This window comes from Gouania willdenowi, chromosome 6, assembly GCF_900634775.1.
Source record: "Gouania willdenowi chromosome 6, fGouWil2.1, whole genome shotgun sequence".
NCBI classification, from domain to species: Eukaryota; Metazoa; Chordata; class Actinopteri; order Blenniiformes; family Gobiesocidae; genus Gouania; species Gouania willdenowi.
In genome coordinates this window covers 65,926,588-65,954,161 of record NC_041049.1, presented here as the reverse complement: position 1 = coordinate 65,954,161, position 27,574 = coordinate 65,926,588, and the positions used below count along the sequence as shown (strand labels likewise).

General features: G+C 39.6%; 1 protein-coding gene across 1 annotated transcript; it reads right to left on the bottom strand.

Moving 5' to 3' along the window:
• Nucleotides 1-152: 152 nt before the first annotated feature.
• Nucleotides 153-26,708, bottom strand: LOC114465190 (zinc finger protein 609-like). Its single transcript, XM_028450029.1, has 9 exons — nt 26,323-26,708; nt 19,497-20,336; nt 15,196-15,424; nt 11,556-11,643; nt 6,776-8,900; nt 5,693-6,068; nt 4,320-4,664; nt 2,074-2,152; nt 153-648 (listed from the first exon to the last, which is right to left on the bottom strand). Exons 2-8 carry the CDS (start codon nt 20,214-20,216, stop codon nt 2,079-2,081), a joined length of 3,957 nt encoding a protein of 1,318 aa, XP_028305830.1. The 5' UTR covers nt 20,217-20,336; nt 26,323-26,708; the 3' UTR covers nt 153-648; nt 2,074-2,078.
• Nucleotides 26,709-27,574: the final 866 nt, after the last annotated feature.

The window sequence follows — 27,574 nt, the reverse complement described above, 5'->3', positions numbered from 1 at the left end:
AAAGGTTGCTTAAAGGCTTTCATTTCAGAGTGCACTGACGCAATAAACCGAATAATTTTCATTAAAAAACTGGAAAAAGTGTGGTGTTCTAAAACATCTGACCAGTAGTGTATTTAATAAAGCCACTCTTAAAGACTCAAACATGGAGGAAGTGAGTGTGAGTGCTGTTCCACCAGCTACAGGTTTAATATCTCATCAACAACAGTAAAAAACAGAAACAAAGGCTACCAGACAAAAAGTAGGAAACCCAAAATCATCCAAGAGGCTCTTTAAAATAATTCCTTTGTACAGTATTTACACATACACACACTCACACACACTACATTACAGCTACACACTAATGAGGCACCCGCTGCTGCCTGGATGCTGCTCTGATTGGTTGGTTCCCCTCTGTCCAATGTTCTCCATTACGCTCAGGTGCGTCGTGCAGGCTGGCTGAGGTCAAAGGTCGCACAATGTGAAATCTCACCAATCACCTCTCTGTCCACATGTTGGTGAACCATTAAAACCAGCAGCTCCTGTTTCAATCTGCTTTAAAGTCCTGACTGAGGTATCGAGTGTTTGCAGAAGGAAGCGTCAGGGAGCGTGTGCACGTGAGCCCGTCACATGACCTGGAGATGAGGAGGGTAGTCAGCCAATCAGGTGTGCCTGTGGAAAAGAGTGAAGACATGATGATGATCAGACTAGAATGAAACTCTCACTGGGTTCCAATCCACCTATTTTCACCATCTTTTGATACTCAATGTTTATCACAGTACTGGGAACGATAGTGATGCACTGATAGGGTAGGAATGTTGGAAAAACATTCCTATATTTTTAATCAAGTACTAAACATTTCAGGTGACCCCACATGCGATCAGGAATAGTCAATTTAAGATGATAATTATTTGTTTTGGCCAACCGCTGCGTCGCATTGGGTCACAAACACGTCAGATCAAGTCAAAGGCGATATAACGGGTACTAAAAATGGAACTGCGCCGAAGGTGGAATTTCCACTCACTGACGTCAGCGTGCTGGGAAAATCCAACTTGAAACACTGACATTAAACTAATTTAAGTTGTTTGTCCATTGTTATTTTTAGGCATAGTCTGTAGATTTATGACAGTCTCTTTCTATCTTTTGAAGGTGAATAAAATAATCCAGCATGGAGCAGAACATGCTGCAAACTAGTCCATTCTGCAGCTCAACTTTATTTCAGCCAACAAAGCTGAACAAATGTAGGAAGCACCTAGAGTCACACTTTACCAGAGCTGTTAATTATCAAAGTAAAGTCGGAACACATTCTCAGGTTAAGGCTGTGGAGTTGCAATTTTACAGTCAACCACTAGGTGGCACTGTCGAAAAACAATTAGGAGTCTGAATGTGCAGGACAATTGTGGCCTTGTGCTTTATGCCAGTAGATGGCGCTGTCATACAGGAAGTATGAGCCAAGCAGAGAGCTCGAAATATGTTGTATTATTTATTACACAGTGGATTGGAAAGATTAATCAATTCATTTTCATCTAAATTACTTGAACATTTTTTTTACAGAATAAAAACAAAAAGCAAATTAATGCAGATTCCCTTCATTCTTTTTTCTCTAAACTGTCAAAAAAAAAAACTGTATTTATTTGTATTTTAAAAATTTAAATTTTATTGATGTATTACGGTATCCTTTTAAATACATCCTAATCTCTGCATATGCCCACCCCTACCTTTCCAAATAGTCTTCTCAGTTTTCTTCAGATTGTCTTAAAAAAGTTTACATTTTTGCAAACATTTTCTACCTAAATTTGAAGTTATTTGTTGCTTAGATATTGGGATATGTAAATCAAAATAACAAAATAACTCCCTTTGAAGATAAGGTCATCTGTAGTAATAAACCAGTATGCAGTTACTGGTAAAAATCCATAATAAATACAGGTAAACTCTATCTATTTATACATGAATATTTTTATTTCACGTTCTGAGATGATTGTGATTTGGAATACGTTGTGGTTTAGTCTGAATGCTGTATAAAACCAGTTTGTTAGAATGTACCAACACAGCGTGTCCAGTTGAAAGCAGAGCAGGGACCAGTTAATGGGCTCTTACCATTCTCACCTCCGTGCTGGAGGGTACATGGATGGAGCTGATGCCTGCTGACTGGCTACGATGGCAGAAGAAGAAAGACCTGGAAGAAGGACATGACTGTCAAACATGCGACATAATGTAAAATACAGTGGTCACACTGAAACTATTAAAAATAATGTTGATATAAAACCTTCTCATTTAACACGTTCTAACTGTTGACTGGCAGTCAGGGTTGGGGTCAATCACATTTTTCAGTTAAAATTACATTTTCAATTACAATTCAATTAAGATTACAGTGACCAGGATTTTTTCCAATTACAATTAAATTACATTTGCTTTTATCTTCAGAAAGTCAATTACAATTTCGTTCTCAATTACAAACAATCCCAATTACTGAGCCTGAAATTAATAACCTGATAAAAGTTAACCTTCCTCATGTGTTAGCTTTCTGTTAGCATCTCTAATGATAACGGGTCCTAAATCAGCTGTAAAATACACTAAAAACAAATATCTATCATCTAATTTCTTTCCCATCTATTGGTTTCCTTGTGAGGCTTCATAATCAATGAAAATGTAGGGTGTAATATTTTTGGTGTGGGTGTCTGAGCATTTTTTCTATCATTACAAAAGTGAAGACTTATAAAAAGCAGCTAAAGACTTCCTTTTTAAACAGGCTTTCCAGAGCCAATAGAGCCGCTTATATGATCATGTTTTTTTTTCTTTTTATTGTTTTGAATTTAATTTTTTTCACTGTAAAGCAATTTGTGACCTCTGTCTGTGAAAAGCGCTACATAAATTAAGTATACTTACTTACTCCGAAATTACATTTTTTTTTAATGGTGAAAAGTAGGAAAGCTTGATATGAAACATTTAATAATTGTTAACTAGAACTGTAACATGGTTCTCCAGTTTTGCGTTGAATTATAATCAATCATTTTTATAGGATTTTCATGGCAATTACACTTACAAAGTCAATTATCTAAACTCAATTGCAATTACTTAATTACAATTACGACAGCAACAGATGTTTTAAATTACAATTATAATTACACTATAATTGTAATTAATCATCAATTACAAGATTACAATTATAATTAACCCCAACCCTGCTGGTAGTGTGTATGTTCACGCTAATCCTATTTAAGAAAACCAATTACACGTCACAAAATACTTTAGATCTGTCTGCACAAAAAGGACCATAAAAGGTGTGTTAGAGACGAGACACTTTCCACAGATTGATCAGAATTATCATGAAAGGCGATCACAGAAGTTACGCTGACGTAGCAAATGTCACAGATGCTTCATACCAGGGGTCACCAACCTTTCTGAAACTGTGAGTTACTTCATAGGTACTGTATAATCTGAAGGACGACCAGTTAGAAAAGCACTTCTTTAAATACTAAATGTTCACGGTTTCACTTTAATTAGAAGCTGAGATCATAAGGAAGACTAGTAGTAACTTAAAAATGTAGGAAATTTTGAGGTTTCAAGTATATGCAACACTTTTTTCTCCTAATTCATGAAACGGTTTAATTTTCATTCAAATTTATAGAAAATCCACCTTGCATTTTAAAAAAATATATCTTTTATATTATATTACATATAACATACCACTGACCATACACCAAATCTGCAACACTTAAACATTTGTCATAATGTTTCAGTGAAAATAAACATTTAAAGATGGTTAATTTAATACTAAAACTTCATCAGCAGTATTAACCAACTACATATCTCATATGTATTTATCTTTGTGAGTTTGAATCCTGGAAAGTAAATCACATTTTAGTAGACTAGAGCTCCTGAGGGCCCCTCACATGGTCCATGCGGGCTACCTGGTGACCGCGGGCACCATGTTGGTGACCCGTGCTTCATACACATAAAATAGAATACTATCCCCACTCTTTGGCTTTTACGCTAAACTTTTTTGCTGAGGTTGCCTCAACCGTTCAGAGACATGAATGTTTGCTCTTTCCAAAGTCAGATAAAGTTAGTTATAAAGGTACCGACTCACTTTATTGGGCATTGTTAAATGCTGAGAAAAGTAAGTTTATGAAGTTATCAGCATTACAGATTTCAGCCTTCTGCAGACAGTTAATAATTACTTTGATTGACACACTTCTGAGATTAACCAATCACAGGCTGTTTAGGAGTCATGTCCCATTTTTTCTGCCGATGAAAAAAAGTTGGCAATGCATGACACTCATATTTACGTTTGGTAAACAATGCTATCTAGAATGTGTTTTCTTCTATAAGGGGAATCCTACCTGCGCCATAGGAGAGGTCGTACTGTCCGGACAGTAAAGGGTATCCCATGTGATGGTGGGAGGGCAGGATGCGTTGTGAGGGTGAAGATCGTGGCCGGTCGCCCTCTCTCTCTCTCTCCCTCTCTCGTTCGCGCTCTCGTTCTCTGTCGTGCAGGCCTTTGTTGTCCTGGATGGACGGGGATTTACTTTTGTACTGGCTGGCGTGCTGCTGTAGCAGATCCAGCGCTTTGGCCTCACTGGGCAGCTTCACTGTGGGACTGGACCTGGAGGGTTTCTCCCCATCCTCCCCAGATACCATCTTCCCTCCAAACGAGGCGAAGGAGTAACCAGCAGGCAAATAAGAACCTGAAAACAAAGCATACAGATTTTATTAATATTAATATTATGAACATCAGTTTAAACAAAGTATTCACTGTCTGCACAATGATTTTAATTGTGTCACAAAACAGTCCAAGTAACACAAATTATGACGTTTTGACTGCAGAAATATGTATTGAGGACACAATGTCCTTTTATTCATTTTTTTTAGTCAGGCACTGATGTTGGATGACAAGACCCAGCCTGCAGTCTCTGTTTCAGTTTGTCTCAAAAGGTGCTTCAGGTCATGAGCTCATCAAAGCATGTCGTTATGGTCTTAGTGTTGGAAAAACAAAAGGGCCGTCACCAGGATTGGGGTCAATTATAGTTGTAATCGTGTAATTAATAATTACGACATAATTAATAATTGTAAAAACCTGTTGCTGTTGTAAAATTAAATTGTAATTGAGTTCAGATAATTGACTTTGTAATTGTAATTGTCAGGAAAATTGAATACAAATTATCAATTATAATTTAACTCTAAACTGGGGAACCATGTTACAGTTCCATGTTAATTTCCACACATATGTAGTTAATTATTAAAATATGATTCATATCAAGCTTTCCACATTTTACCATTTAAAAAAAAATTAATTGAGGTGTATGCTGACACAAAAAAGGCTCAGACGCACACACCAAAAATATTAGAACCTATATTGTCATTGATTATGAAGCCTAACAAGGTAACCAATAGATAGGAAAAAAATTGATGACATATTTGTTTTTTTACAGCTGATTTAGGAGTCATTATCATAAGAGATGCTAACAGAAAGCTAACAAGAGGAAGGATAACTTTTATTAGGTTATTTATTTCAGACTCAGTAATTGTGATTAATTGGAATTGAACTTTAGTAATTGAGAACGCAATTGTAATTGACTTTATGGAAATAAAAAAAATTATTGTAATTTAATTGTAATTGAAAAAAATGCCAGTCACTGTAATTGAACATGGATAATTGAAAACGTAATTTTAACTGAAAAATGTAATTGACCCCATCCCTGGCTGTGTCTCTCACCTGGGTAGTTCTGCATCATCACAGAGGGCATCCCCCTGTAGCCGGGGTGTCCGGGGTCGTAGGCCTGGCCGTAGGCGTAGGGCCCGTGCATGTAGGGCATGTAGCCCTGGTGCTGGGCTATAGACGAGGGGAAATGCATGTGCGTCTGTCGAGGCTCCTTTGCCTCCCTTCGATGCTCCTCCTGAGGCTGGTGGGCTCTTCCCTCCCCCGCCTCCTTTGACTCCTCCTTCACAGGACACTCTTTAGGTCGTGACCGCTCCTCTTTTCCTCTCTTCTCTCGCTCCCTCTCGTCCTTCCACCTGTCCTCCTCTTGGTGCTTGGGAGCTTCTGAATATTTGTTGGGGTAGACGTAGGGCCACATTCGAGGGTCTGACTCCTGGAAAAAAAGTCAGGGATGTGAGGTCGAGTCAAGCAAATGTATTTATAAGGAAACAACACAGTGAAATAATATATAAGAACACAAGTAAAAGTGTGTCTTAGCACACATTTTAAAAACTGACAGGATTGTGTTAATGCGATATGGACAGTTTAGCTGCTACTACAGCAAACACTGTTCACACAGCAGCACATGCTGAACATTTGAAGGCGTACAGTGCAATACAAAATGTTTTTTAGTGTTACATACATACTGTACATACTGGCAATGGTTCTCTCATTATCATGTATATTAATTCATCAATGGGGCTTATTCATCTTTTTTAGCATGTTGGGTAGTAAGTAGTACAAAGGATTAGTAAATACTGTTGATGATGATGACTTCTAGGTTTCACACATGATTGGAGCCTTTGATCAGCCTGTGGTTCATCTTGTAATAAGGACAAAACTCCATGTTTTCCTATTTCCAATCAAAGTGACATCAATATGTGCAAATTGGTTTGGTACATCAACTTTTGTATCAGCAACTTTTGGATGAAATTGATATCTACATGATTAATTTATCACTAATTACTTTGAATAGTTTCCTAAAAATAATCTTCTGCCTAAAGGGTTAATAAAGATTGATTTGTGGCTTAAAATTGCTGTTTTGATGTCAGAGGTTGTGACCCCTGCTGTTGGTGTGTGACCCGAATAAAAAGTGATTACCTGTCTGTACCACATGGCAGCCTCTACACCTGTTGGTCGTCCTGGTTCTGCTCCTGGTTTCACCTCCTCTTTCCCATGATGCCCTGCTTCACTCAGTTTGATTTTCAGACCCTCGGTCTGTGTGGCAGAAAGGGTTTTGGGGTCCTCTCCCTTTGCCATGATCACAGACTTAGTGTGGTCGCTCGGCTCTTTGGGCTTGCTCTGACTGACCACGCCCTTTGATCCCAGGTCAGTGAGGCTGGGGGCTCGGGTCAGCGTTGGGGGTACTGAGGCTTTCTGCTTCCACTCCTCTTTACTACAACCCTCTTTGCTCTCCGCCTTCTTATCAACGTGCCGCTGCCGCTCCTCGTACTGCTGGCGGTAGGCGGGGTTTGAGGCCAACAGGTGAGCATGGTAGGCCTGGTCAGGGGAGTAGGAATAGGGCGGGACATAGTACTGGTTATAATACAGAGGCTGGGAGTAAATGTTGGAGCGCTGCTGGATGACAGACGGCTGAGGAGGCCCCGGCTCCGGCTTCCTCTCCTCCTGAGGCTCCGCCTTCATTCTGCTCTCCTCTGCCACCTCCAGGTCCTCCTCCTTCTTCACCTGCACTGGTTCCCCGTGAGGCCCGGCTGCCGGTGCAGATCCCGGGCTGGGGTTTGGAAAGTTGGGGGAATAGTAGGAGTCGTAGTTGGAGTAGTATGGCGATTCCTTACTGGGGGGCTGATGAGGAAACAGGGCCTTCTTTGCTCCCTCACGGGGTCCCTGCTCAGGCTCCGTCTTCACCTTCACGCCTTCTGCCTTTCCTTCACCGTCCTCGCCGGCATCTGAAATGTCTGAGTAGGCGGGGCTGCTGGTTTTCACCGATGTGTTGTCGGCTCCGTTTTGGTTGAGATGCAGCGGTGGGGCCATGCCACCCTCTATCCTGCTGGCCACGCCGATGGACGGGCTGGGTGCGTTGTCTGAGAAGCTGTAGACTTTATCGGCCTCGGCTTTGATGCTAGCTAAGCGGCTCTGATGAGCTTCTGAGGAGCCGTTGAGCATAGCGTCCGACGTGTCACTGCATGGACTCTTCCCTTCCTCTGGCCTTCCTGCCTTGCTCGCTGCTTTAGGGCTGTCCCCTTCTCGCCCACCCTCCCTCTTCTTCTTGTCTTTCTTTTTCTTTTCCTTGGAGAGGGGGGGGCTGGACGCAGGCTCTGTGAGGGGAGGGGGTTTACACTGTGGACTCTTCATTTGGGGACTTTTGGGTATAGGCTGCACCACGGAGCCTAAAGCAGGGGTGATGGGCTGTAGAGCGTAGGGTGATGGGACCCCTGCAGGACTGTGGCTAACAGGACGAGCAGGTTTGACACCTTTTGGGGTCCCTTTCTCACATTTACTCACTTTCTTAGCCTTTCTGTCATCCAGCCCATCATTACTGGCTTCGTCGGTCAAACACACCCCTTCCTCACCTCCGTCCGTGCCCTCACCCTCAGCATCACCCCCTTTCTTCTTCACCTTTGACCCCTGCTTGCCTGGCGATGGCAAAGGGGCATCACAACCTTTTCCTTTAGGTGTAGCAGAGCGTGCGGGGGAAATAGCCGCCCCGTTGCAGGAAACAGGGTCCATATGAAGGGAAGGCTCATCCCCGTATTCACTATCTCCATCCTGGTCCAAACGGATGTCTTGGTCATTGTGGGCACGTGCTTGGTGGTATTTCAGTCCATTGATATGCTTGTACTTCTTGTTGCAGTTGGGGTAAGGGCAGTCAATGAGCACAGGGGACGTACAGGTCCGCTCCAGTGGAGGAAGAGGCACAGAATCAGTCTTTCCTCCAATGAAGACGAGCCCAGCACCGGTCGAGTTCGTCCTCATGCGCTTTGAGCCTTTTGTGTCCTCGGAGCTTGAGGTCGGCTCCATGTCGGAGACAGGTTTAGTCTTCCTCTTGGCTGAGGATGGACTGGCCTTGGCGTCCTCTGTGTAACAGGTCGTCTGGCTGCCTCGTCTCCCTTTGCTGTTGGCTGCAGCGCTGCGCGTTTTGCTGCTGCTCTTGTTATCGGAGGAGTTGCCGTTGTCGTTCAGAGGCGTAGTAGTGCCGGGGCGAACCCGCTTCCCCCGACCTCGGCCTGTTCTCATCTCAACATCACTGGAGGGGGAGTCACAGAATCTGAAAACATACAAGAAGAGAGGAATGAGGATTGTTGCCGATCCCATCATAATGATCAGATTTTGGATGGAAATGTTGATAAATTGCTACCATCTGAAATTAGATCTGGTGATTTCTAGTAGTAAAATATAATCACTTCGGCATTACTTAACTGTGATGAACTATGGAAATCTTGGTTTGTGTTCAGCACAATTTTAGCTCTCGCATTCAAAATGATAATATGTAACTGATGTCAGGGTTGGGTTCAATTATAAAATTGTAATCGCGTAATTGATAATTAAAAAACTATTTTGGCAAAATTATAATTTTAATTTCAAAAATCTGTTGCTGTCGTAATTGTAATTAAATTGAAATTGAGTTCAGATAATTGACTTTGTAATTGTAATTGCCATGAAAATTCTATAAAAATTGTTAATTGTAATTTAACACTAAACTGGCGAACTATGTTACAGTTCTTTATACAATTATAACCCTTTATACAAGTTAATTATTAAAAAGCTTTCCCCCATTTTACCATTTAAAAAAAATATTAAAACCAATATATCATTGATTAGGAAGCCAAACAAGGTAACCAGTAGATTGGAAAAAATTAGATGATAGATATTTATTTTTAAGGTATATTACACCTGATTTAGGACCTGTTATCATAAGAGATGCTAACAGAAAGCTAACACAAGAGGAAGGATAACTTTTATTGGGTTATCTATTTCAGGCTCAGTAATTGTGAATTTAACTTGAAAATTGAGAATCTAATTGTGATTGACTTTGAGGATAAAAAATATTGTATTTTAATTGAAATTCTAAAAAATACTGGTCACTGTAATGGTAGTTTAATTGTAATTGAACATGGATAATTGGAAAACATAATTGTAACTGAAAAATGTATTTGACCCCAACATTGACTAACGTATTATTTTTTGCTGCATCGACATTGTGCTGTGATGTAATTTCTGTATTATAGGGAGCCACATTTGAATCAGCAGTAATGATGACAGACTTACAAGAGTGGGAGAAATGCACTAATTCATGTTCTTTTTTCATACTGTATATCGATCACTTAATCAGATATTGTTATATCAGATGTGGTTTTTAATATCCCCAATATTGGTTTCTGCATCTGCCCCAAAAACCCCATATGACCAGGCTCTGGTTCTAATAAATGATCCAGTGCTTTTATATTTCATTAGAAGCTAGTGCTTAAACGATCCCACTAAAACCAATACACGTAAAAACGTTTGCCAGCCAACCCACATTCATACCACTGAAACCAGTTTGGAAACTAGAGAATGGCTCTTTTCCTGTTCAAAATGTAAATGGCTTTGCAACAATTTGCATCTACACTAAGTAAGTAAATTTTATTTATAAAGCCCTTTTCACAGATTAAAACACAAAGTGCTGTACAAACAAAGGTGAAACTAAAACAACAGCAGCAACATCCCAAAAGGATAATAAAACAAGAGAATTTAAAACAGGAGGAATATCATAAAAAAGCAATTTAACCAAAAGCCTTTCTAAAAAAAAAAGCGCAGAGTTCACCCAGTCAAGCTCACGGAGAATAGGCTACTCCAGAGTCTTGGTGCTAACGCCTGGAACGCCAGGTCACCCCAGGTTTTAAAATGAGTCTTTGAGATCATAATGAGAAGTAACAGACCATGTAAAAAAAAAAAAAAAAAACATGAGACGTCTTCCTCAGTCAATATTTTTAGATCAAAACTTCTTACATTCTCAGTAATCTCTTACTAAGAATGTTTAGTAAAATGTACCAGACATCTATCGTTTAATTTAACTCAATTTTTGTACATCACAGCTGCTGAATTCTTTTAGGGATTGTCCCAATACAACTTTTTTCAAAATTCCGATACAATACAGATATTGTAGCTTTACACATTGGCTCAGACCAATCTGATGCAATATCAGCACAAATGATTAAATCTTCTATTATATATTTAGTAGTAATGTTAGAAAAGGCTGGATCATGTGATAATATTTAAACAGAGAATAGTCAGCAACAGTTGGTATGAGGAAAAACTGACCCATTTCTAACCCTAAACATAAGAATATTTAACAATTGAATAAAATCAATAAAAGAAATTAGAAGACCCTGAAGCATACCCTCAATGAAACCAATAAAATAAATATATACTATAATTTTTATTGTCCATATTGGGCTGATATCAATATATACAGGACAGTGGCGCCGCCAGCCGGAATCCTGTACGCACTGTGCATACAACTTTTTTGAAGGTGTAAGAAAAAACAAAATCCTCTCCGCTCTGTTTCCAAACAGAAACTGAAACTCAACCTCCCTGACTGGTATATTTTGTGAACGCTTTTAGCGACATAGTGACAAGTGTATGGGATTCTGTGCGTACCAAGAAATTGAATCCTGACGGTGCCACGAATACGGGACATACTTCATTTATTTTCCTTCTACTTTATTACATTGATGTCATCATTGCTAATTATTGCTTCCATATCAAACTAAAATAAAATGTATTTAGGTTTCCTTAAGGTAAGGACATCATTTTTCATGAATGTCTACAATATAAGAAGTTTTGTCTCGTCATTGATCTTCCTGTTCATTGCTTTTGAACACCATGAGCTCTGTCAAAGAATATCAGAGAAAAAGTCAACGCAGTAAATGATTTAAAATACCTCGGAGGAGCCCAGTCATGTCTAGTGCAGTCCAGCAGCGTTCCAACATACGTCTTATTCCTCCAGGTGACGTTAACAACCAGCATCCCTACAAAGAGACACAAACAGTGTTCATCGACACATGATGATGATTGCAAGGTATCACAAAAAAACTCAAAATCATGTTAAATATTTAATTTTAGATTTAGATAACTTTATTCAGTTTAGGCAGTCCACCAGGCCATACATACATTCAAAACAGCAAACAAGACAACAATAAAAGTCAGCACATTGGCAGAGATGCTCATTCCACATCAGTTTCTATCCACCATGTAGTTCAGCATCCACAGGCTGAAAATAAAATAAATAATACAAATCTATCAGTCCATAAGTCTCCTATCCAGGATTACCAGCCAGATGGCAGAAGGAATAAATGACTTAGCATAACGATTGGTTCTCCTACAGGGTGAGATGATGTTATGGATGTCGTGAAAGAATTGGCTCAACTCGATCTAATGGATATTTATGGTATCAGTAATTATTCTGTCAACTCTTTGATATTTATTAATGCAATAAAGATGCAACATAGCAAGAAGAAACATGACACCAGTTTGGACAACGTATCGTATATTTTGCTTCTACTTCCTCAAACCTGGCAACACACACACTTCATAGCTGCTGCTCGACAACGTCCAGGTTTTAGTGGTTTAAGGTTAAATATATTTTCAGTGCCAGATCAACGGGTAGCTCTCTGCGTCGACGCAGACCCCTATATCGTACATTTTAAATTCATTGTTTTGATGTTTGTTTCCAACACCATACACGCATGGATAGGTATTTAATTTTTAATCCTGAATAAAATTTTAAGATACTTAAGAATATTTTAAGATGATTTTTAACTCATTAAAGTCTGACCAGAAAGACAATCCTGGTTTAAATCTGCAGATGCAAAAATCCACACAGTAACATTTATTAACTCACTCAGTCCCATTTACGAGATAACTCGTCATTTCAGATCCAAACGCTCAGTGCCATTGACGAGATAACTTGTCATTTGCGTTTTTTCACAATCAATATCTAAGCTGTGGGGTGTTGTAGTGACCAACTGTGCTCTGAAGATGGCAGCAGTGCACCTTTAGATGAGAGATTAGCCACTGATGCAAAGCAGGAAGAAGCAGGAAAAAGGGAGATTATGGCGCTACAGAGCGATATTGTGACGTATCCAGCAGCTCACAGCTCCACATACTAACACAGAACATGTGTGGACCTGAGTGGATTATTGATAATGTTGTGATCGTGAGATAAAACCATCAACTAACCGGGCTAAACGGGTCATCCTTGCATGTCGGGAGGAGGGGGGTCAAAATGGGGGTGAGCTATCTGGCTCACCCCCAGCCTGTGAGCCAGATAGCAAAATAATAGGTGACATGTAGGAGGTAGCACCTTTGGATGAGAGATCATCCATGCTCAGCATAGCTCAGAGGGAGAGAAGAAAGGCATTTACGATACTGAAAATGGCGCTACATACGAGAGTTGACGTTCCCAGCAGCGCACACTTGACCAGAGCATGTGTGGAACTCATGGGTAGTGTGGTGATGGTGAGATAAAACCATAAAAAAACGGGGAACGCAGTGACACTCTGCATGTCAGGGAAGAAGAGGAAGTTACGTGTGTGTAGAATGACGGGAGAGAAAGTTGGAGGAATGCCAAAATACAGTAAGAAATACATTCAACTTTGAACCAGATAGATAAATAATAATAATTTTGCCATCAAAAGCCCGGTCTCAGCATTTTTTTTATGTTTTATATAAAGAAACAATGTTCAGATGATAGAGTTGTCACTAAAGCAAAAAAAATAGCTTTAAAGTCACTGACAGGGTTTTTTTTTTTTTTTAACAAAAAGGCGGTTTTCTCAGCATTCTCACCGAAGATTTGTGTAAAACTTGCTCTATTCAACGGCTGATTACAAAAGAATAAAACGAGCCAGAAACAAATGGGTTTTTTTATGGAAGTAGAGGCTTCAATCTTTCAGAATAAGTTTTCAGATGGTCGTAGTATAAAATATTCTGTGGGTCTTTAAAAATCAGTCAAAATGCAAAAAAACGGCTGGCACTGAGGGGGGTAGAAAATCTGAAAATGGCTGGCACTGAATGAGATAAACAGCAGCACAATATGTGCCACTTTTGTTTTTTTCTCCTTTAAGGGACAGCACATGTGAGTGAGTTCTGTAGTGTGGATTGTTTAGGGGAAGGTCTGGGTTAGAACACACTAAAAAAAAAAAAAAAAAAAGTATTTTTTTTAATCCAAAAAGGCTATAAAATTTAAATATATCAATATTGTAAATTCTTTATATCGTCAAAATAGAAATCGTAATATATTTTGACTAGTCTAGATATATTGCCCAGGTCTACTTAAGACTAAAAACATTGTTTACTGTGACCTGAAGATAAAAAGGTCTTTTTAATGCTCCATTGAAACCGCACGCACGGATGCATCTGTCAAAGTGGCCTTTCCACACAAACAAACCTAAATGTGTCAGTAATATTAGGGAACAATGATGTTTTAACGGGGTTGGGGTCGGTCCAGTATTCTATTCTGCTGTCTGTGCACGGCTGTAGCAACATCAGGCTCCGTGTAAATAAAGAAACTCCATTGGCAGAAGTCTTCTGACATGAGCTGTTGGTGTAATCATAATAATTATGATGATGATGCTATCTAACTCTGTAGGTGTCTTAGTGTGAGCTTTCAGGTAGCAGTGAAGGTGGAGGGAGCCTCACACAGTCCTCGCTGCTGCGTCACAACCCATATATGGTCATGCTTAGAAAAGCAGACCCGGAAGTGCGTGAAATTCTAAACTTAACAATAAGATGGACATAATATCCTAAACCATTTTGTGGATGCAGCATTGAGGATGTGTTCTTGAATTCAGTATCAGCATGAATTGTGGCATCATGTGCTCTTTAAGGGCCTAAAGCAGGGTTCCTACAGCTTCAGTCCAATTAAATTCAAGACTAAGGCTTTTTAATGCCATTTGAAAATAAATTTAACACCAACTTCACAGTAAACACAATTGGAGGAAAAAATGCCACATCAATTACATCGGGTTAGGGTAATTTTTTTCTAGCGTCTAGTGCAGACATGCAACTGGCAGCCCCCAAAGTAAACATACAAAAATACACAAAAACTGACTGAAATAATGAAAACCACCAAAAAAAAACACACAAGATGACCACAAAAAGAGCCAGAAATCTATAAAACAACAAAAATACAAAAAATAAAAGTCGGACAGGCAATTTTTGTCAAATTTATATTCCCTCATGTTGTTGAAAGTTGCTACAAGCATGAAGCGCATGCACCCTGAAACCACGTAACTGTTTTGTAGTTGGTTCCGCTGTTGATTGCACGATGTTACGGTAAATTATATTCTTTTAAAATGAATATTACCATTTATTTTGAAATGTGAGATTAATTACAATCATAAAATCATACTTATGTGTTCAAATTTAAAACTTTTGAAACATTTGATTTAAGACATTTTAATGACAATTAAGGCCTTATTTTAAATTCATGAATGCTTTTAAGACTTTTTAAGGATCCGCAGGACCCCTGTAACTACTTTTGTGGGGCCTCTGGAGCTAAAATGAGCAGCTTTGCTTCTCACCATCTTCAGTCTCTTGCCAAACGATGCCTTCCAGGTTGACGCTGGTCCCCGGCTCACACGGCCCCAGACACTCTGGCTCCGTTGCCAGAGCAGCGTCGACCGTGTTGACGGCGACGGAGCGCGTGCGGACCATGATTTGCTCACAGACCGAGGATATGTCGCTGCAGTTGGGAACTGGACTGAGGAGGTGGAGCGGAGGAGGGGCAGAGGCAGAGATCGGTGAATCCATCTGGAAAGAGGGAAATAGGAGATATAAAATCTAGAATATCTACTCTTTCATGTCTTAACTACATATTCTATAACATAACATTACAATTAAAAAAAAAAAAAAACTCTTCCTTTAGCATCTCAGCATAGTGTGAATAAAAAATTGAACATGCCTGTGGCACACATATAGCCTATTCAAAGGGTGAACGAATGTAAACAAAGAGGGGGCTGGCTCACATCGGAACGCAAAAAAGTCCGAAAAAACAATAACTTGAACTATAACTCGAAATTGCAAAAAAAAAAATCGCTTTTATCTACAAATTCTATCAATCGATTAAATCTATTTTTTGCCCAGCCCTACAAGACTCTCTTTTCAAATTTAAATGAGGCATTATGTGAGACCTGCAGTAATACACGCACGCACACACACACAGTAGAGCTTTAAGCTCTACTACTGTACTCGTTGCTGAAAACTGAAGGTAGGGGGCGCAATCGCTCCGGAGGGGAGAAAAATTACGTCGGGGGCCCCTACACTCAACAACGCTGGCGAGAACCCTGCTATATTTTAACCGTGTCAAAGCAGATCCACATTAAATGGCAGCTGGACGTTGGCACACAGGATGATCGCAGTTGGCAAAGCTCAGCAAGCTAACGTTAGCTTTTCATCTTTGTTTGGTAATTGGTACTGATGTAATAATGTCAGGGTAGAGAAGGTTTATCTATAGAGAAGATAACTCGGCTAAATAAAGAGATGGCAGTGTAAGGTGTGTACACGCTGTGTGAGTGTACATTAGCTGCGTAGCTGCATTTCCATTACTCTTGGAAATGCGTAAAATCTAAATAGCGCAATAATTGAAAAATTGAAATTGAATTTAAAAACCTTGTGTAATAGGACTAGTCCATTAGGAAACATTAGTGAAGTAATGTAGCCAAAAAGGAAAACAGTCAGTTAGCAACATCCCTATTATTAACCTGAAGCCTGGATCAATCTCAGTAAATAACAAACCACTGAAATAAAACTAGCATCAAAAATAGAAGTTCTCCAAGTTTTCTTTTTTAGCATTTTTCCCTGACCAACACGTTTTGTTTTCCTGACTTCCAAAAACATGACAAGTGGAATGGCCTTCCAGCTTTCACGCTGCTCTTTAACAACAGGAAATACAGCTGTCATGTGTGTAGGGCTGGGAATTCCCACAAGGAGAAAAAAGTCTGGGTATTACTCCAAGAGCAGGAATTTCACAGAGTTGAACCATTTCCCTTTCATTTCCACATCAGTTTACCCACTTCCTTTTCATCGGTTTTCCCTGATTAAATGTCATTACTGGCTATTAAACTTCCTGAAATCGTACCAAACAGGCGTTACTTTATGGTTAATGGAGTTTGCCGTTGAACACCCATTTTACAGGAAAATATTTATCCTGGAATAAATACTGTCCCAAAACTTATCACTAAGGATTTTGTCCGTGTCTTATAGCAGATTCCATTTCAGAAGGCGGAGTCTATCATTTCGTCAAATCACGCAGATTTTGCACAATAATTCACAGTTCTGTCTCTCTGACCATATGACGTGTGGGACTGAACACTTGTACGAGTTCCCGCACAGGCTCAGAAGAAGACGGAACATTTATAGGGCCGCCGATTTTCCGTGATCGCGGAAAACGGTTACGTTATTACTTGGGGAAAAGCAACGTTTCTTTCTCTTTATTAAATTTCCAGCACCAGAATGACACTGAAATTACTTACATGCATGTTTTGGGTAAATATTACAAATTATTTATTTTTACTATTTTTCATCCGAAAACAAGTTACTGAATGACTATAAATTGTGACCAACAGACTGTCCAATTGGCTTCGCAACGTGTAATGGTTCATCAAACAAATCACGCATTTCCATGGTATTTTTCCTAGTTAAACGGGTGTATGAGGCTCTAGCAGTGTGGCTAACTTCACTCTTGTAATGTAACCTGTGTGATATAACTTTCCTGTTTTTTTTAGCATGTTCGGTATGATTTTGGGACGTTTAATGGCCAGTAAAGTCATCTAAACAGGGAAAGATGATTAAATTGAAACAAAACAGAATTGTATCGTGACTCTAAAATGGGTCAACCCTAAGGGTGTAACAATACATGTATTTGTATTGAACCGTTACGCTACAGGACGTTCGGTTCAGGTACAGGGTTAGGCACGGGTGAGTTCCCGGAACGGAAGTTGCGTGTGTTTACTTCCACCTGCAGCTACATCTGCAGCCCATGTATGTCATGGCTAACGCTAGCGAGAAACCAGAGCTGGAGGACCCTCCCCTGGCGCTAAAGTCTCCTGCTTGGGAACACTTCGGCTTCCGGGCGAAATAATGCAACGGAGAAAGACCAGTGGATAAAACGAGGGCAGTGTGCCAACATTGTTCAGCTGAGATCGGATAAGTTTTCGGGAACACGACGAACATGCTAACTCACTTGAAACGGCACCACCCGAGTGCGAATATCACTGCGACAAGAAAGAAAACATCCTGAGTGCAAACGCAGCTGACTTCAGCATTCAAGCAGCCTCTGCCTAGCAATTCAGATCTGGCCAAAGCAATAACAACTGCCATCAGTCTTTATAGCAGCGGATAAAAGCTGTAATCAAGCTGAGGAGCTTATTTATATAATATTTTATGTATTTTTTGTTTGAGAATATTATTATTACCAGGCAGCACTTTACAACAGTATAGTATTTTTTTATTTTTTTTAAACTTTATTTTCATATTCTGTATAATGTTAAAAACATTGTTGGTTTACTAAAGTTTTGAATGTGCAAGCAAATTTATGTTTTGCATTTGTAACTGCCAGCAGATCTGCACTTACTGCAGACAATGTGGACAAGTAAATTTTTCTGGCCAAAAATAGTGATGGTCTAAACCAAAGGCTACATGCTGGAACTGTGCTGTACTTCTTGTTTGATAGAAGCCATTACCAAGCTGTGAGCTTATTTCTATAATATTTAATGTTTGTTTGAGATTATTATTACCAGGCAGCACTTTACAACTATTGTATTTTTTTTTTTTTTACTTTATTTTCATATTCTGTATAATGTAAAATACATTGTTAGTTTACTAAAGTTTCCAATAAACAACAAGCAAATGTATGTTTTGCATTTTGTTCCATAAATGAACCAAACTGTGACCTCAATACCGAGGTACGTATCGAACCGTGATTTTTGTGTATCGTTACACCCCTAGTAAACCCTGAAACAGAATAGCGGAACCTACATTTAGTACCTGCAACATGTGGAAGGCAAAGATTTGTCTTCGTGTTTCCTTATCCCTCACTTGGAACGACACCGTTAAAATGACAGAATTTGGAAGGAATGTGAAAGAGTCAAAAAAAAAGCCTGAAAAATGTAGAGGAGACGCAAATGATTTAGAACTAGAATGGAATGGCTGCACCTTGTTTTGATGGTTATGTGAAAATTATTATTAATTATACAGCTTAGGATGTCAAAAAAACAACAATCATTGGACTAATAATTAGGGCCAATTATGGACAAATAGTCAGTCTGCATATCTGTTGTTTTTTTCACTTTAATAGTGTTGCAGTCTCTCTGTTAGTGCTACATCACCCATGCCAAGACCTCCCTCTGCATTTGGATTACAGACCACTTATTTATTCCTAAAAAGAGGGTCAAATTTCCTCGAGACTGAAGCAGCAAAAAGGAACGAAAGAGAGAGGTAAATTCTTCTTTTTTGGACAGTACGCTCATTATTGAGTTTGAAAATGAAGGTTTTGATCTTCTTCTAAAGCTTTTCCAGTCAGAGTATTTACCGACACTTCTTTATCAGAGCTAATCTTTGGGTTTTACTGTAAAATTAATACAAAAAGTGATATTTTCATTAAAGTTTTGCTGCTATATATTGTATTATTCTATACTTTGCTTTCGACTGAGCCCTTTCCTATTCAAACCAAACTTCTTATGCCACTTGAAGCATAGTTTAGATGTTTAAAAGTTATATCTATTTTGTGGTTATTATGGTGAAAAGCGATGTCGGAGTGAAATGTTTCAAGATGAACTGGTTGAAAACATTGTTGGGCTCTGGACGTTATGAGATCGTCTCTCACCTTTTCCACACAGAGCACTTTCTTCAGATTTCTGCACTCCCCATTGTCCACCTCTTCCTGCTCTGTTACCATGGTAACCGGCTGGCCAACACCAGCTGATTCCAGTGATATATTCCCAAGTAGTTCGGCCGAGGCCATTTCCGGGTTGTGCTGGCCCTCAAACGGGCCGCTGCGTGGAACTCCCAATGGCACTAAAGGTCCACCAGGCTCTTTGTCAGCGTTCAACGCTCCTGTGGCTTCACTTTTCTCTTTTTTACTTTTCCCAGTCACCCCATCCTTGTCCTTTTTTCCTGGAGGGAGGATCCGAGAGGATTTAATTGACTTGTCCCCTCCTTTCAACGAGATTGAGTTCTGAGAAGACAACTCCACAGAGGTCCTACATTGAATGTCTTTCTTAGCTCCATCTGGGACCAATACCTTCCCGCTCTCCTTAGAGTTTTTACTGCGCTTTGATTTGGACTTGCCCTCTTTGCCCTGCATGGCGGCTACAGGACTAACAAACTTTATATTGTCAGGTAAAGCAGCCACAGCACTGGGTGGGGCGGCCATGCCCCCTCCCTCTTTACTGCTTGACATCTCTAGTTTGTCTTTCTCCAAGTCAGCATCCAAGTCGATAATCAAATTACCTACACCTATATCCCACTCATCCCCGCTGTCGTACGTGTCCACTGCATTGGAATCCACATCTTTGCCGCCTGCAGGGTTGCTGCTGAGGGACATCTTAAGTGGGAAAGCCCCAGAGCTCCACAGGAGGGCCGCCGGGCGGCCGCGCTCCTCCCAGCGTAGGATTCCTCCTCAGGGCTGGACCCCACGTCTCCTCCTTGCTCCCCACATCACCTCCTGCACACAGGGTATAATAGACATGAAACAAAGACCCATCTGAGTATTTCATTGCACTTGACCTGAGAGTGTAGACTTCACTCAATATATTTAGTCCACAATGACTTTGGTGAAATACACCACGTATTTTTGGGTCAATTTAAAGGAGCATAGGCAGGATTTGTGAAAAATAAACATTAATTTTAAGTCTTTTAATGCTAATGGGTGATGAAGCGCTCACAACCAAAGAGAATGAGTCCACACACATTTCTCCCTATTGCCTTAAACGGTTGTGTGATACATTTTGTACTGCTGTTCTGAGCACAAATTTCCCACGCAGTTCTGCAGACGTGAAGTCAAATGACGCTAGTGCCTGTTCTTGAAGGCTTGGAGAGGCGCCCCAATATCGGAAATAAAAAAGAATGAGAAGAAGAAGACGACTGAAGACTGAAAGACGACAAGCACAGTGGACTAAACTACTGTTTGGTTCCACAGATGTACACAGAGGCATGTGCACAGGTCTTGCAGTCACATGAACGGCAAGTAAATAAATACCCGTGTCACAGTTGGAGTGTGGATCGGGCTGCATTTTCTCGTCCGAGTCCAATCCAACAGTGAAAACCTCATTTTTTTCTTAAAGAAATGATCAGTTACACTAACCATCGTAGTGTCAATATGGAGTCTGATTTAGTCAAGCTTCCTACTAGTGATAGACCGATACATCGGCAAGACCAATATTATTGGCCAATTTTTGCGTTTTTTACGTGTATCTGCATCGGCTGATGCAGGCTGCTCCGTACGCCGATCCGCAATTTTTTTTTTACAGAGAGCAGAAATATTTCTTACTTGTTCTACATCACCTATTTTTAATATTTGTTGAATATGTTTTACTTGTCATTCTACCTCACCTTTGTTAATTTCAATAAATGTTCCTTTTTTAAAAAAAATTGAGACTCATACCAATTTGTTGTCATCATTGTGTAATTTTTATGATGTAAATTGAGAGAGCAAAAGTTGTATCAGCTCCAAATATGTTCACTAGCCCCAACTAGTCGAATCAGATGGCTGCCACCTCTGAACCTGGTTCTGCTGGAGATTTCGTCCTATAAAAAAGAGGGGGGTTTTTCATCCCACTGTCGCTAAATGCTTGTACATGTGTATCTTGTTGGGTACTTTCTTTCTTACTATGGACTTTATATTTTGTTCAGTGCTTTGAGATGACGTTGTTGTATTTTGCGCTATATAAATAAAGTTGAATTGAATTGAAAATTATCGGCCCAAGAAAATCGGCAGTCCGTATCGGTCATCGGCGAAGGCTGATGGAAAAAAAATTGACATCGGCCCTAAAAAATCGTATCGTCTATTCCTAGTTCCTACAGCTTCAGTCAAATTAAATTCAAGACTTTTAAAGACTTTTCAATGTCATCTCTTCAAGATTTTTTTTTAAGATGACCATCACTAGCCCTCCCTAAGGAAGGGTAAGAAACACTTTATTATAGGGAAGATATAATAAGAGAGGGCAGTGTTATACCTAAGTGAGGAGGAAGGGAACAGGGAGGACAGACTCAAGGTTGGAAATGGAAAGAGTGGGAAAAAGTTGATTATTTTAAAGTGAGAGTGAGATGTGATGTTGTCCATCATCAGATCAAGGCAATTTGTAAGAAAATGATTTTGGGATGCAGTATTATGACAATTTTTACTAATAACTAAGATGTTTGAATATTCTATCAAGTAAAATTATGAAATTTTGCTCAATTCTACAGAGATTTTTGTATAAATAGAAACAAAAAAAAGTTTTCCCAACATACTTCGCTGTGTTATGGTTTCCAATAAGGCATTAACAACACACATGGAGGATATTTTATTTCAGATTTTGTTCATCATTACTGAATACATTTTTTTGTATTAAAACTTTCATACCATATATCATGCCATTCTTTCAGAATATATTATGACAAACTGAAGCTTTAATTTTTACAAGCAAATCCTCACTAGCCTGTGATTATTTCATTATAACATTGAGTTGTTTGACAGTTATCAGTAAAAATGTTATTTCCTGTCATCCGGAAAATAATTACAAAGCATTAGCCTGCTGTTTCTACACAGTAGGCTAATGCCGACAAAAAGGTTTTTATAATCTCATAAGTCAAATATTACTACTGCAAGCCTAGTGAACACAAAAACAAAATGATGTTTTACAAATGTTCGAAACTGTGAGAAACTTTTAAGGAAGCTGTGTCCGACAGATTTCAAATGCAGATTAGTTTTAAACTGTTGATGTAAATGTGAGGTAAAGCACGGAGGAGGTTTACTGCCTCTAAAATAAAGACGTATTGATGAGAAATACTAGCAGACCCTGGTCAGACTTCCAGCTGGGACTCAGTGAGAGGCTGTGTGGGGAAAGCATGAAACCAACACTAAAGCCTCCTTGAGGCTTCCTATCGTGTGAATGAGGTTAAGTGACCCCTCACCTCCTCTGACAATACTGAGCTGTTGGCAGAGTCATAGAAACACGTTTGAAAGGCAGGAGTCTGCGATGTTAACAACCTACAGCGCATTTAATTCTACATGGGTGCTAATTACTGAGGGTTTGGGTTAGTATTGATATCGATCAGATATCAGCAAAAATACAAGTATCGGATTATATCGGCCTGCATTCATATCTTTGCTGACTATTGTTCTCTGTTTGAGTAATTTCACTTCATCAAACCTTTTCTATTCATCACTACAAAATAAGTAATAAAGTAGAAAGGTGAGTTCACATGGAACACAACTGAAGCGACTAAATTAGATTCAAAATCAATGTAAATTATGCGACGTCAAGCGACCTTCCTTCAAGCAACATGACTTGCGCGATTCCAGTAGTTACTCAAAGTTGAAAAGTTAACATTTTTCAATGACAACTCCGCTGACCGTCACTGTCTGTAGAGCCGAGGCAGCAGCCCCTCCCTCCCTCTACAGTGAGAAGGCTGCAGCGGGAGGGCTGTACACTTCCTCAACTTAGCGGGGCAAAATTAAAGCAGTTAACTCGGCTTCGTGTCAGATGTAAAAAAGTTGTATCAGCCCCAGGACGACTTTTCAATTACAGCCTGATTTAAATTGTGTTCTAAGTCACACATATCTACTACTGAAAAGGTTTTTTCCACAAATCCTGGATGCACGATAACCTGGTTGATCATTAGACATTTCTTAATTTTCTGCTCATGAGATAAGACTATTTGAAATGATTCATAGAACTGATAATATAGCCCCTCCCCTTAATCCTTGTTTCGACAGTGCTCAGCCAGCTCTGCAAAATGCTAAGCTAACCAAATACGTATGGGACTGATCCCGGGTAGTGGTATGGAGTTCTGCTAAAGGAAATTGTAATAATAATAATAAAAAAAAGAATTTTAAAAACCTAATGTGGAAAACATGGAATTTGGAAAAAATAAAATGGATTTTATAGGGCCCTTTTTATTGGTTGGAGAGTGCCCGACGCAGACAGCCTCAATCAGCTGACAAATATGAGTCAGTCCATCAGATAAAAATCTGTATCTCTCCTATCGGGTGTAAGTGGTTAAACTACCCCAGTAAGAAGTTAACCAACATTGTAATACAGAATAAATCCCGGAAGTTAGTGCAATAAGAGTCCAGCTTCAAAGTAGAGGCCTAGGACCTCAGGTACAAAGACTTGCGTGAAAAACGGCGTAAAATAAGCATGGAGATTATTCAACAGTGAAGATACTTAAATTAATATAGTCACACACAGGCTTGATGGTTGACTGGATGTGGGTGTGTTAAGATGTAAGAAGCGGATTAAAGAAGAGACGGAAAAAAATACTACTACAAACAATAATTATAATCATCACAAAATATGTCCCTCAGTAACAATATCGGGCAGAGACAGAGCAATATAACAGGAAACCTTTCTTTTTGGGAGTCAATCAGAGACGTTCTTCTGATTGTGCACATCACACCTAATGTTTGTCAAGCTGTCATTCATCTGAGCATAAAACAGACCGTACAATGTGTAACAGGTAAATGTGACTCACAATGTAAAACACTTTGGGACTAAAGCGCTCTATTAGTAAAGTTTGTTTACCAGCACCTCAATCACCAACCCCACCGCATCTCTGCTCCCCCGTACGTATACGCCCCCTCAGGACTTAACGTAAAGCACCGTACATTTCAGCGCTTACATCAGTTTTGATGCATCCGGATTACCCACGTTTTTGGGCATTTGTGCCTTTTGAACAGGAGACCTCTGGTGTGTAACTAACAAAGTGACAATTTAATGGTGTGATGCATATCTGTCAAGTCTACTGTTTTGGCTGGTAAACTGCCGTATTTGACCCCTATTTCCCGCCATCCTCCCGTATTAGTATTATCCTGTATTCATTATTATAAGATAAATAAATAAAAAGATACCTCTGCCTCACCAAACTCAATGCTGTCACTAGCCTAGCAAGAACTGCCACCTGAAGTGGCATATATATATATATATATATATATATATGTAATAAAAATTTAAATAACTAATTTAAAGACAAGCAATGTGAAATTAACACTAAATGCACAATGTGTAAAGTTGTATATGAACTGTAAGAATATTACATTTTTAAAATGTGCCTAATTATACCCATTTATGTTTTCATTTAGGCTGTATTATGATGTAGGAATGTTCACAGCATTTCAATATTAACAAAGGTAAGCCTACCACATTCTAATCACTTAATTGTGCTCAGTAAGTGGTTGACAAGTGGGTATATAAGATTTCTTGTCCAACTGTCTTAAAATATAAGGGATACTGGAGCTTGGTTGGGGTGGTGGGGTGGCTCGTAGCGGGCGCCAGAAAATGTCCCATATTTTCAAAAACAGGTATTATGACATTATTATTCTAGGTATATTTGTTTGGCAATGCCAAATGAATGGCTTTTTTTTTTAGATTTCAATATAATAGTTTTTATGTAAAGTGGGTTTAAAAAAAGATTACTGCTACATGTTAATTTTTAATATCGTATATGTTTTTAGCATGAGGAGTTGATGTTGCAGACAGAAGTTCTAAACTCCTGCTCCCACAGCTCGGTGCGCTGCTAGCCCTCCTGGCAGTGGCAGATCTGCTGCCAATCGATGAGCTGTCAGCTCAGCTATCAGCTAGCCAAACTGAGCTAGCGGCTATCGGTGTGCTAACGCTCAACCTGCACAAATACCCCAGCCTCTCACCACCTCAACTAGACTATGTTTATCAAATATACACTCGGCAGCAGAAATGTCACATTAGTCCAATAAATAAGAAAATATGACGAACGCTAGCTCAGATTCTAATCCAAGGCCCTCCGTGGCCCGCTACATAGCTAACAAACCTAATAACGGATCAAAACAGATTACTGTAAAATATTTTTCACATAATTTTCCAAATTCGACTTCCTCTAACATTCCTACTTATGCATCACCGGATAATGATTTGCAACAAATGGGTTTAAAGAGCGTTTATGTAAATTGTTAACGTCCCATTGGATGAGTTAGCTCGCTGTGAGGGATATTGGATAACTCCATTATCGGACATGTTGCATAAACTGTCATCCAAGTGTGTGGCATCGACTGTCACAAATGAAACTACATAATAGGTTATGAAGACCCAAATACGGAGATTTAATGATATATAAGATATTAGAGCTAAAAAAAAAAGACGTTGAATAGCGGCTAATGCAAAAACTGCATCCAGCATAACAGAACCGAGTCAGCGTAAGATGGACTCACTTTTCCAAACAGCCCTACATCGTCGTGTCAGTGTGCGTGTGCGTGTGAACAGGACAAAGTAAGTGATTCAATGAGTGCAGGTAAGACGGGTTTAAATGGAAAGATCAAGGGGACGTGTCCGATAATGGACACCTAGCCCTTAGCTGCCTGGTCTCAGCAGACAAAGACAACAGTTAGCCTGCTGAGCTAACTCTGGAACAGCTAGCAGGCAAGCCCGCCTTTCACCGACCACCGAGAGGCCCCGGTAAGCACTGCCGTCGCTCACCCGTTCAAATCCCGGTAAAGCTCGTGTTGATGTCACTGAGGGCTCGGACCATCCCAGGGTAACGAGGCGAGGACGAGCTCCGAAGCGGCGGACAGGTCAGGCGACCGGCCAACGTGCTCCCCCCTCAGCGGAGCCGAGCGCAGCCATCACACGGTCACATCCCGCAGAGGACGGCAAACAGCGAGCGGGCCGCGGACTCAGTGCCCGGGGCTGGGAGGAGACACTGACGATCCCGGGAGTGCCATGGCAGGATGGGACCGTCCCCGAGTCTCCGTGCCAGCAGGATTCCTGCTCTCACAAGAAGGATGCAGACAGACAAACAGCACCGCGGGGCTAATGGCTGTTAGGGTCGAAGCAGCCAAACTGCGGAGCCGGGAGCCACTGGACCGGACTGGGCTCTGCTGGACTGGAGTGGAACTGGAGTCTTTTTGTTAAAATCAGATTAAACACCCACCAGATAAAACTTTGGAGCAAAGCCTTGAACAAATGTAGTTGTTTTGGAAAAATGCATACCAAATATGCTTTGCTTTGGCATATTAGCATTTATAAATTTTGTGTTTTTATATGATAACTTTATTATTAACAATAATATACAATATTTTTTTAATTATGTAATTAATTTTGTGGTGAGAGGTCATTTATGGTTGTGAAAAGATTGACAAAATATTTCTGCTGAAACAATTAAAAAACAAACAAACAAATGTTGAGTTGTTTCTTACAGAAGTGTAGAGCAATGCTTTATCGTCCGTACAAGTACAGTTTATTGTTTGTGCAATATAATGATATTGTTTGTACAATACAAGATCATGTTTGTACAATATAATGATATTGTTTGTACAGTATAATTATATATATATATAATGTGTTTTAACAATATACTATATTGTTTGTGCAATATACAGTAGGTATTATGTTTGTACAATATAATATCATGTTTGTACATTATAATTACATTGTTCATACAATATAGTGATCCAAAATTAATTTTACCCTGTGGCAGCTCTATGCTTCTGTAGTTTGTACTTCTGGCAAAGCAAAAGAGACACATTTTAGTTTCATTATTAAATCTGTGTAATAAATACATATTAAGGGTAATTATCCTTTTGAGTTTTGAGATACATGAACTTATATTTGAAAGGACGTGGAAAAATACAGAAGTTGTTTTCCTTTTGGTCAAAAGACCCAGGTTAACCTAACATGCACTATGGGATGAAGCTAGCACAGGGAGAACATGCAAACTCTGGATAAAAAA

What these genes read in the sequence shown, in the direction of transcription:
- LOC114465190 (XM_028450029.1), bottom strand. Translation starts at nt 20,216, where the DNA reads ATGTCCCTCAGCAGCAACCCTGCAGGCGGCAAAGATGTGGATTCCAAT. An exon ending in AAGTGCTCTGTGTGGAAAAG is followed by an intron (nt 15,425 to 19,496) that starts GTGAGAGACGAT and finishes CCCTCTTTCCAG; the next exon opens with ATGGATTCACCGATCTCTGC. An exon ending in CTGCCATGTGGTACAGACAG is followed by an intron (nt 6,069 to 6,775) that starts GTAATCACTTTT and finishes CTTTTTTTCCAG; the next exon opens with GAGTCAGACCCTCGAATGTG.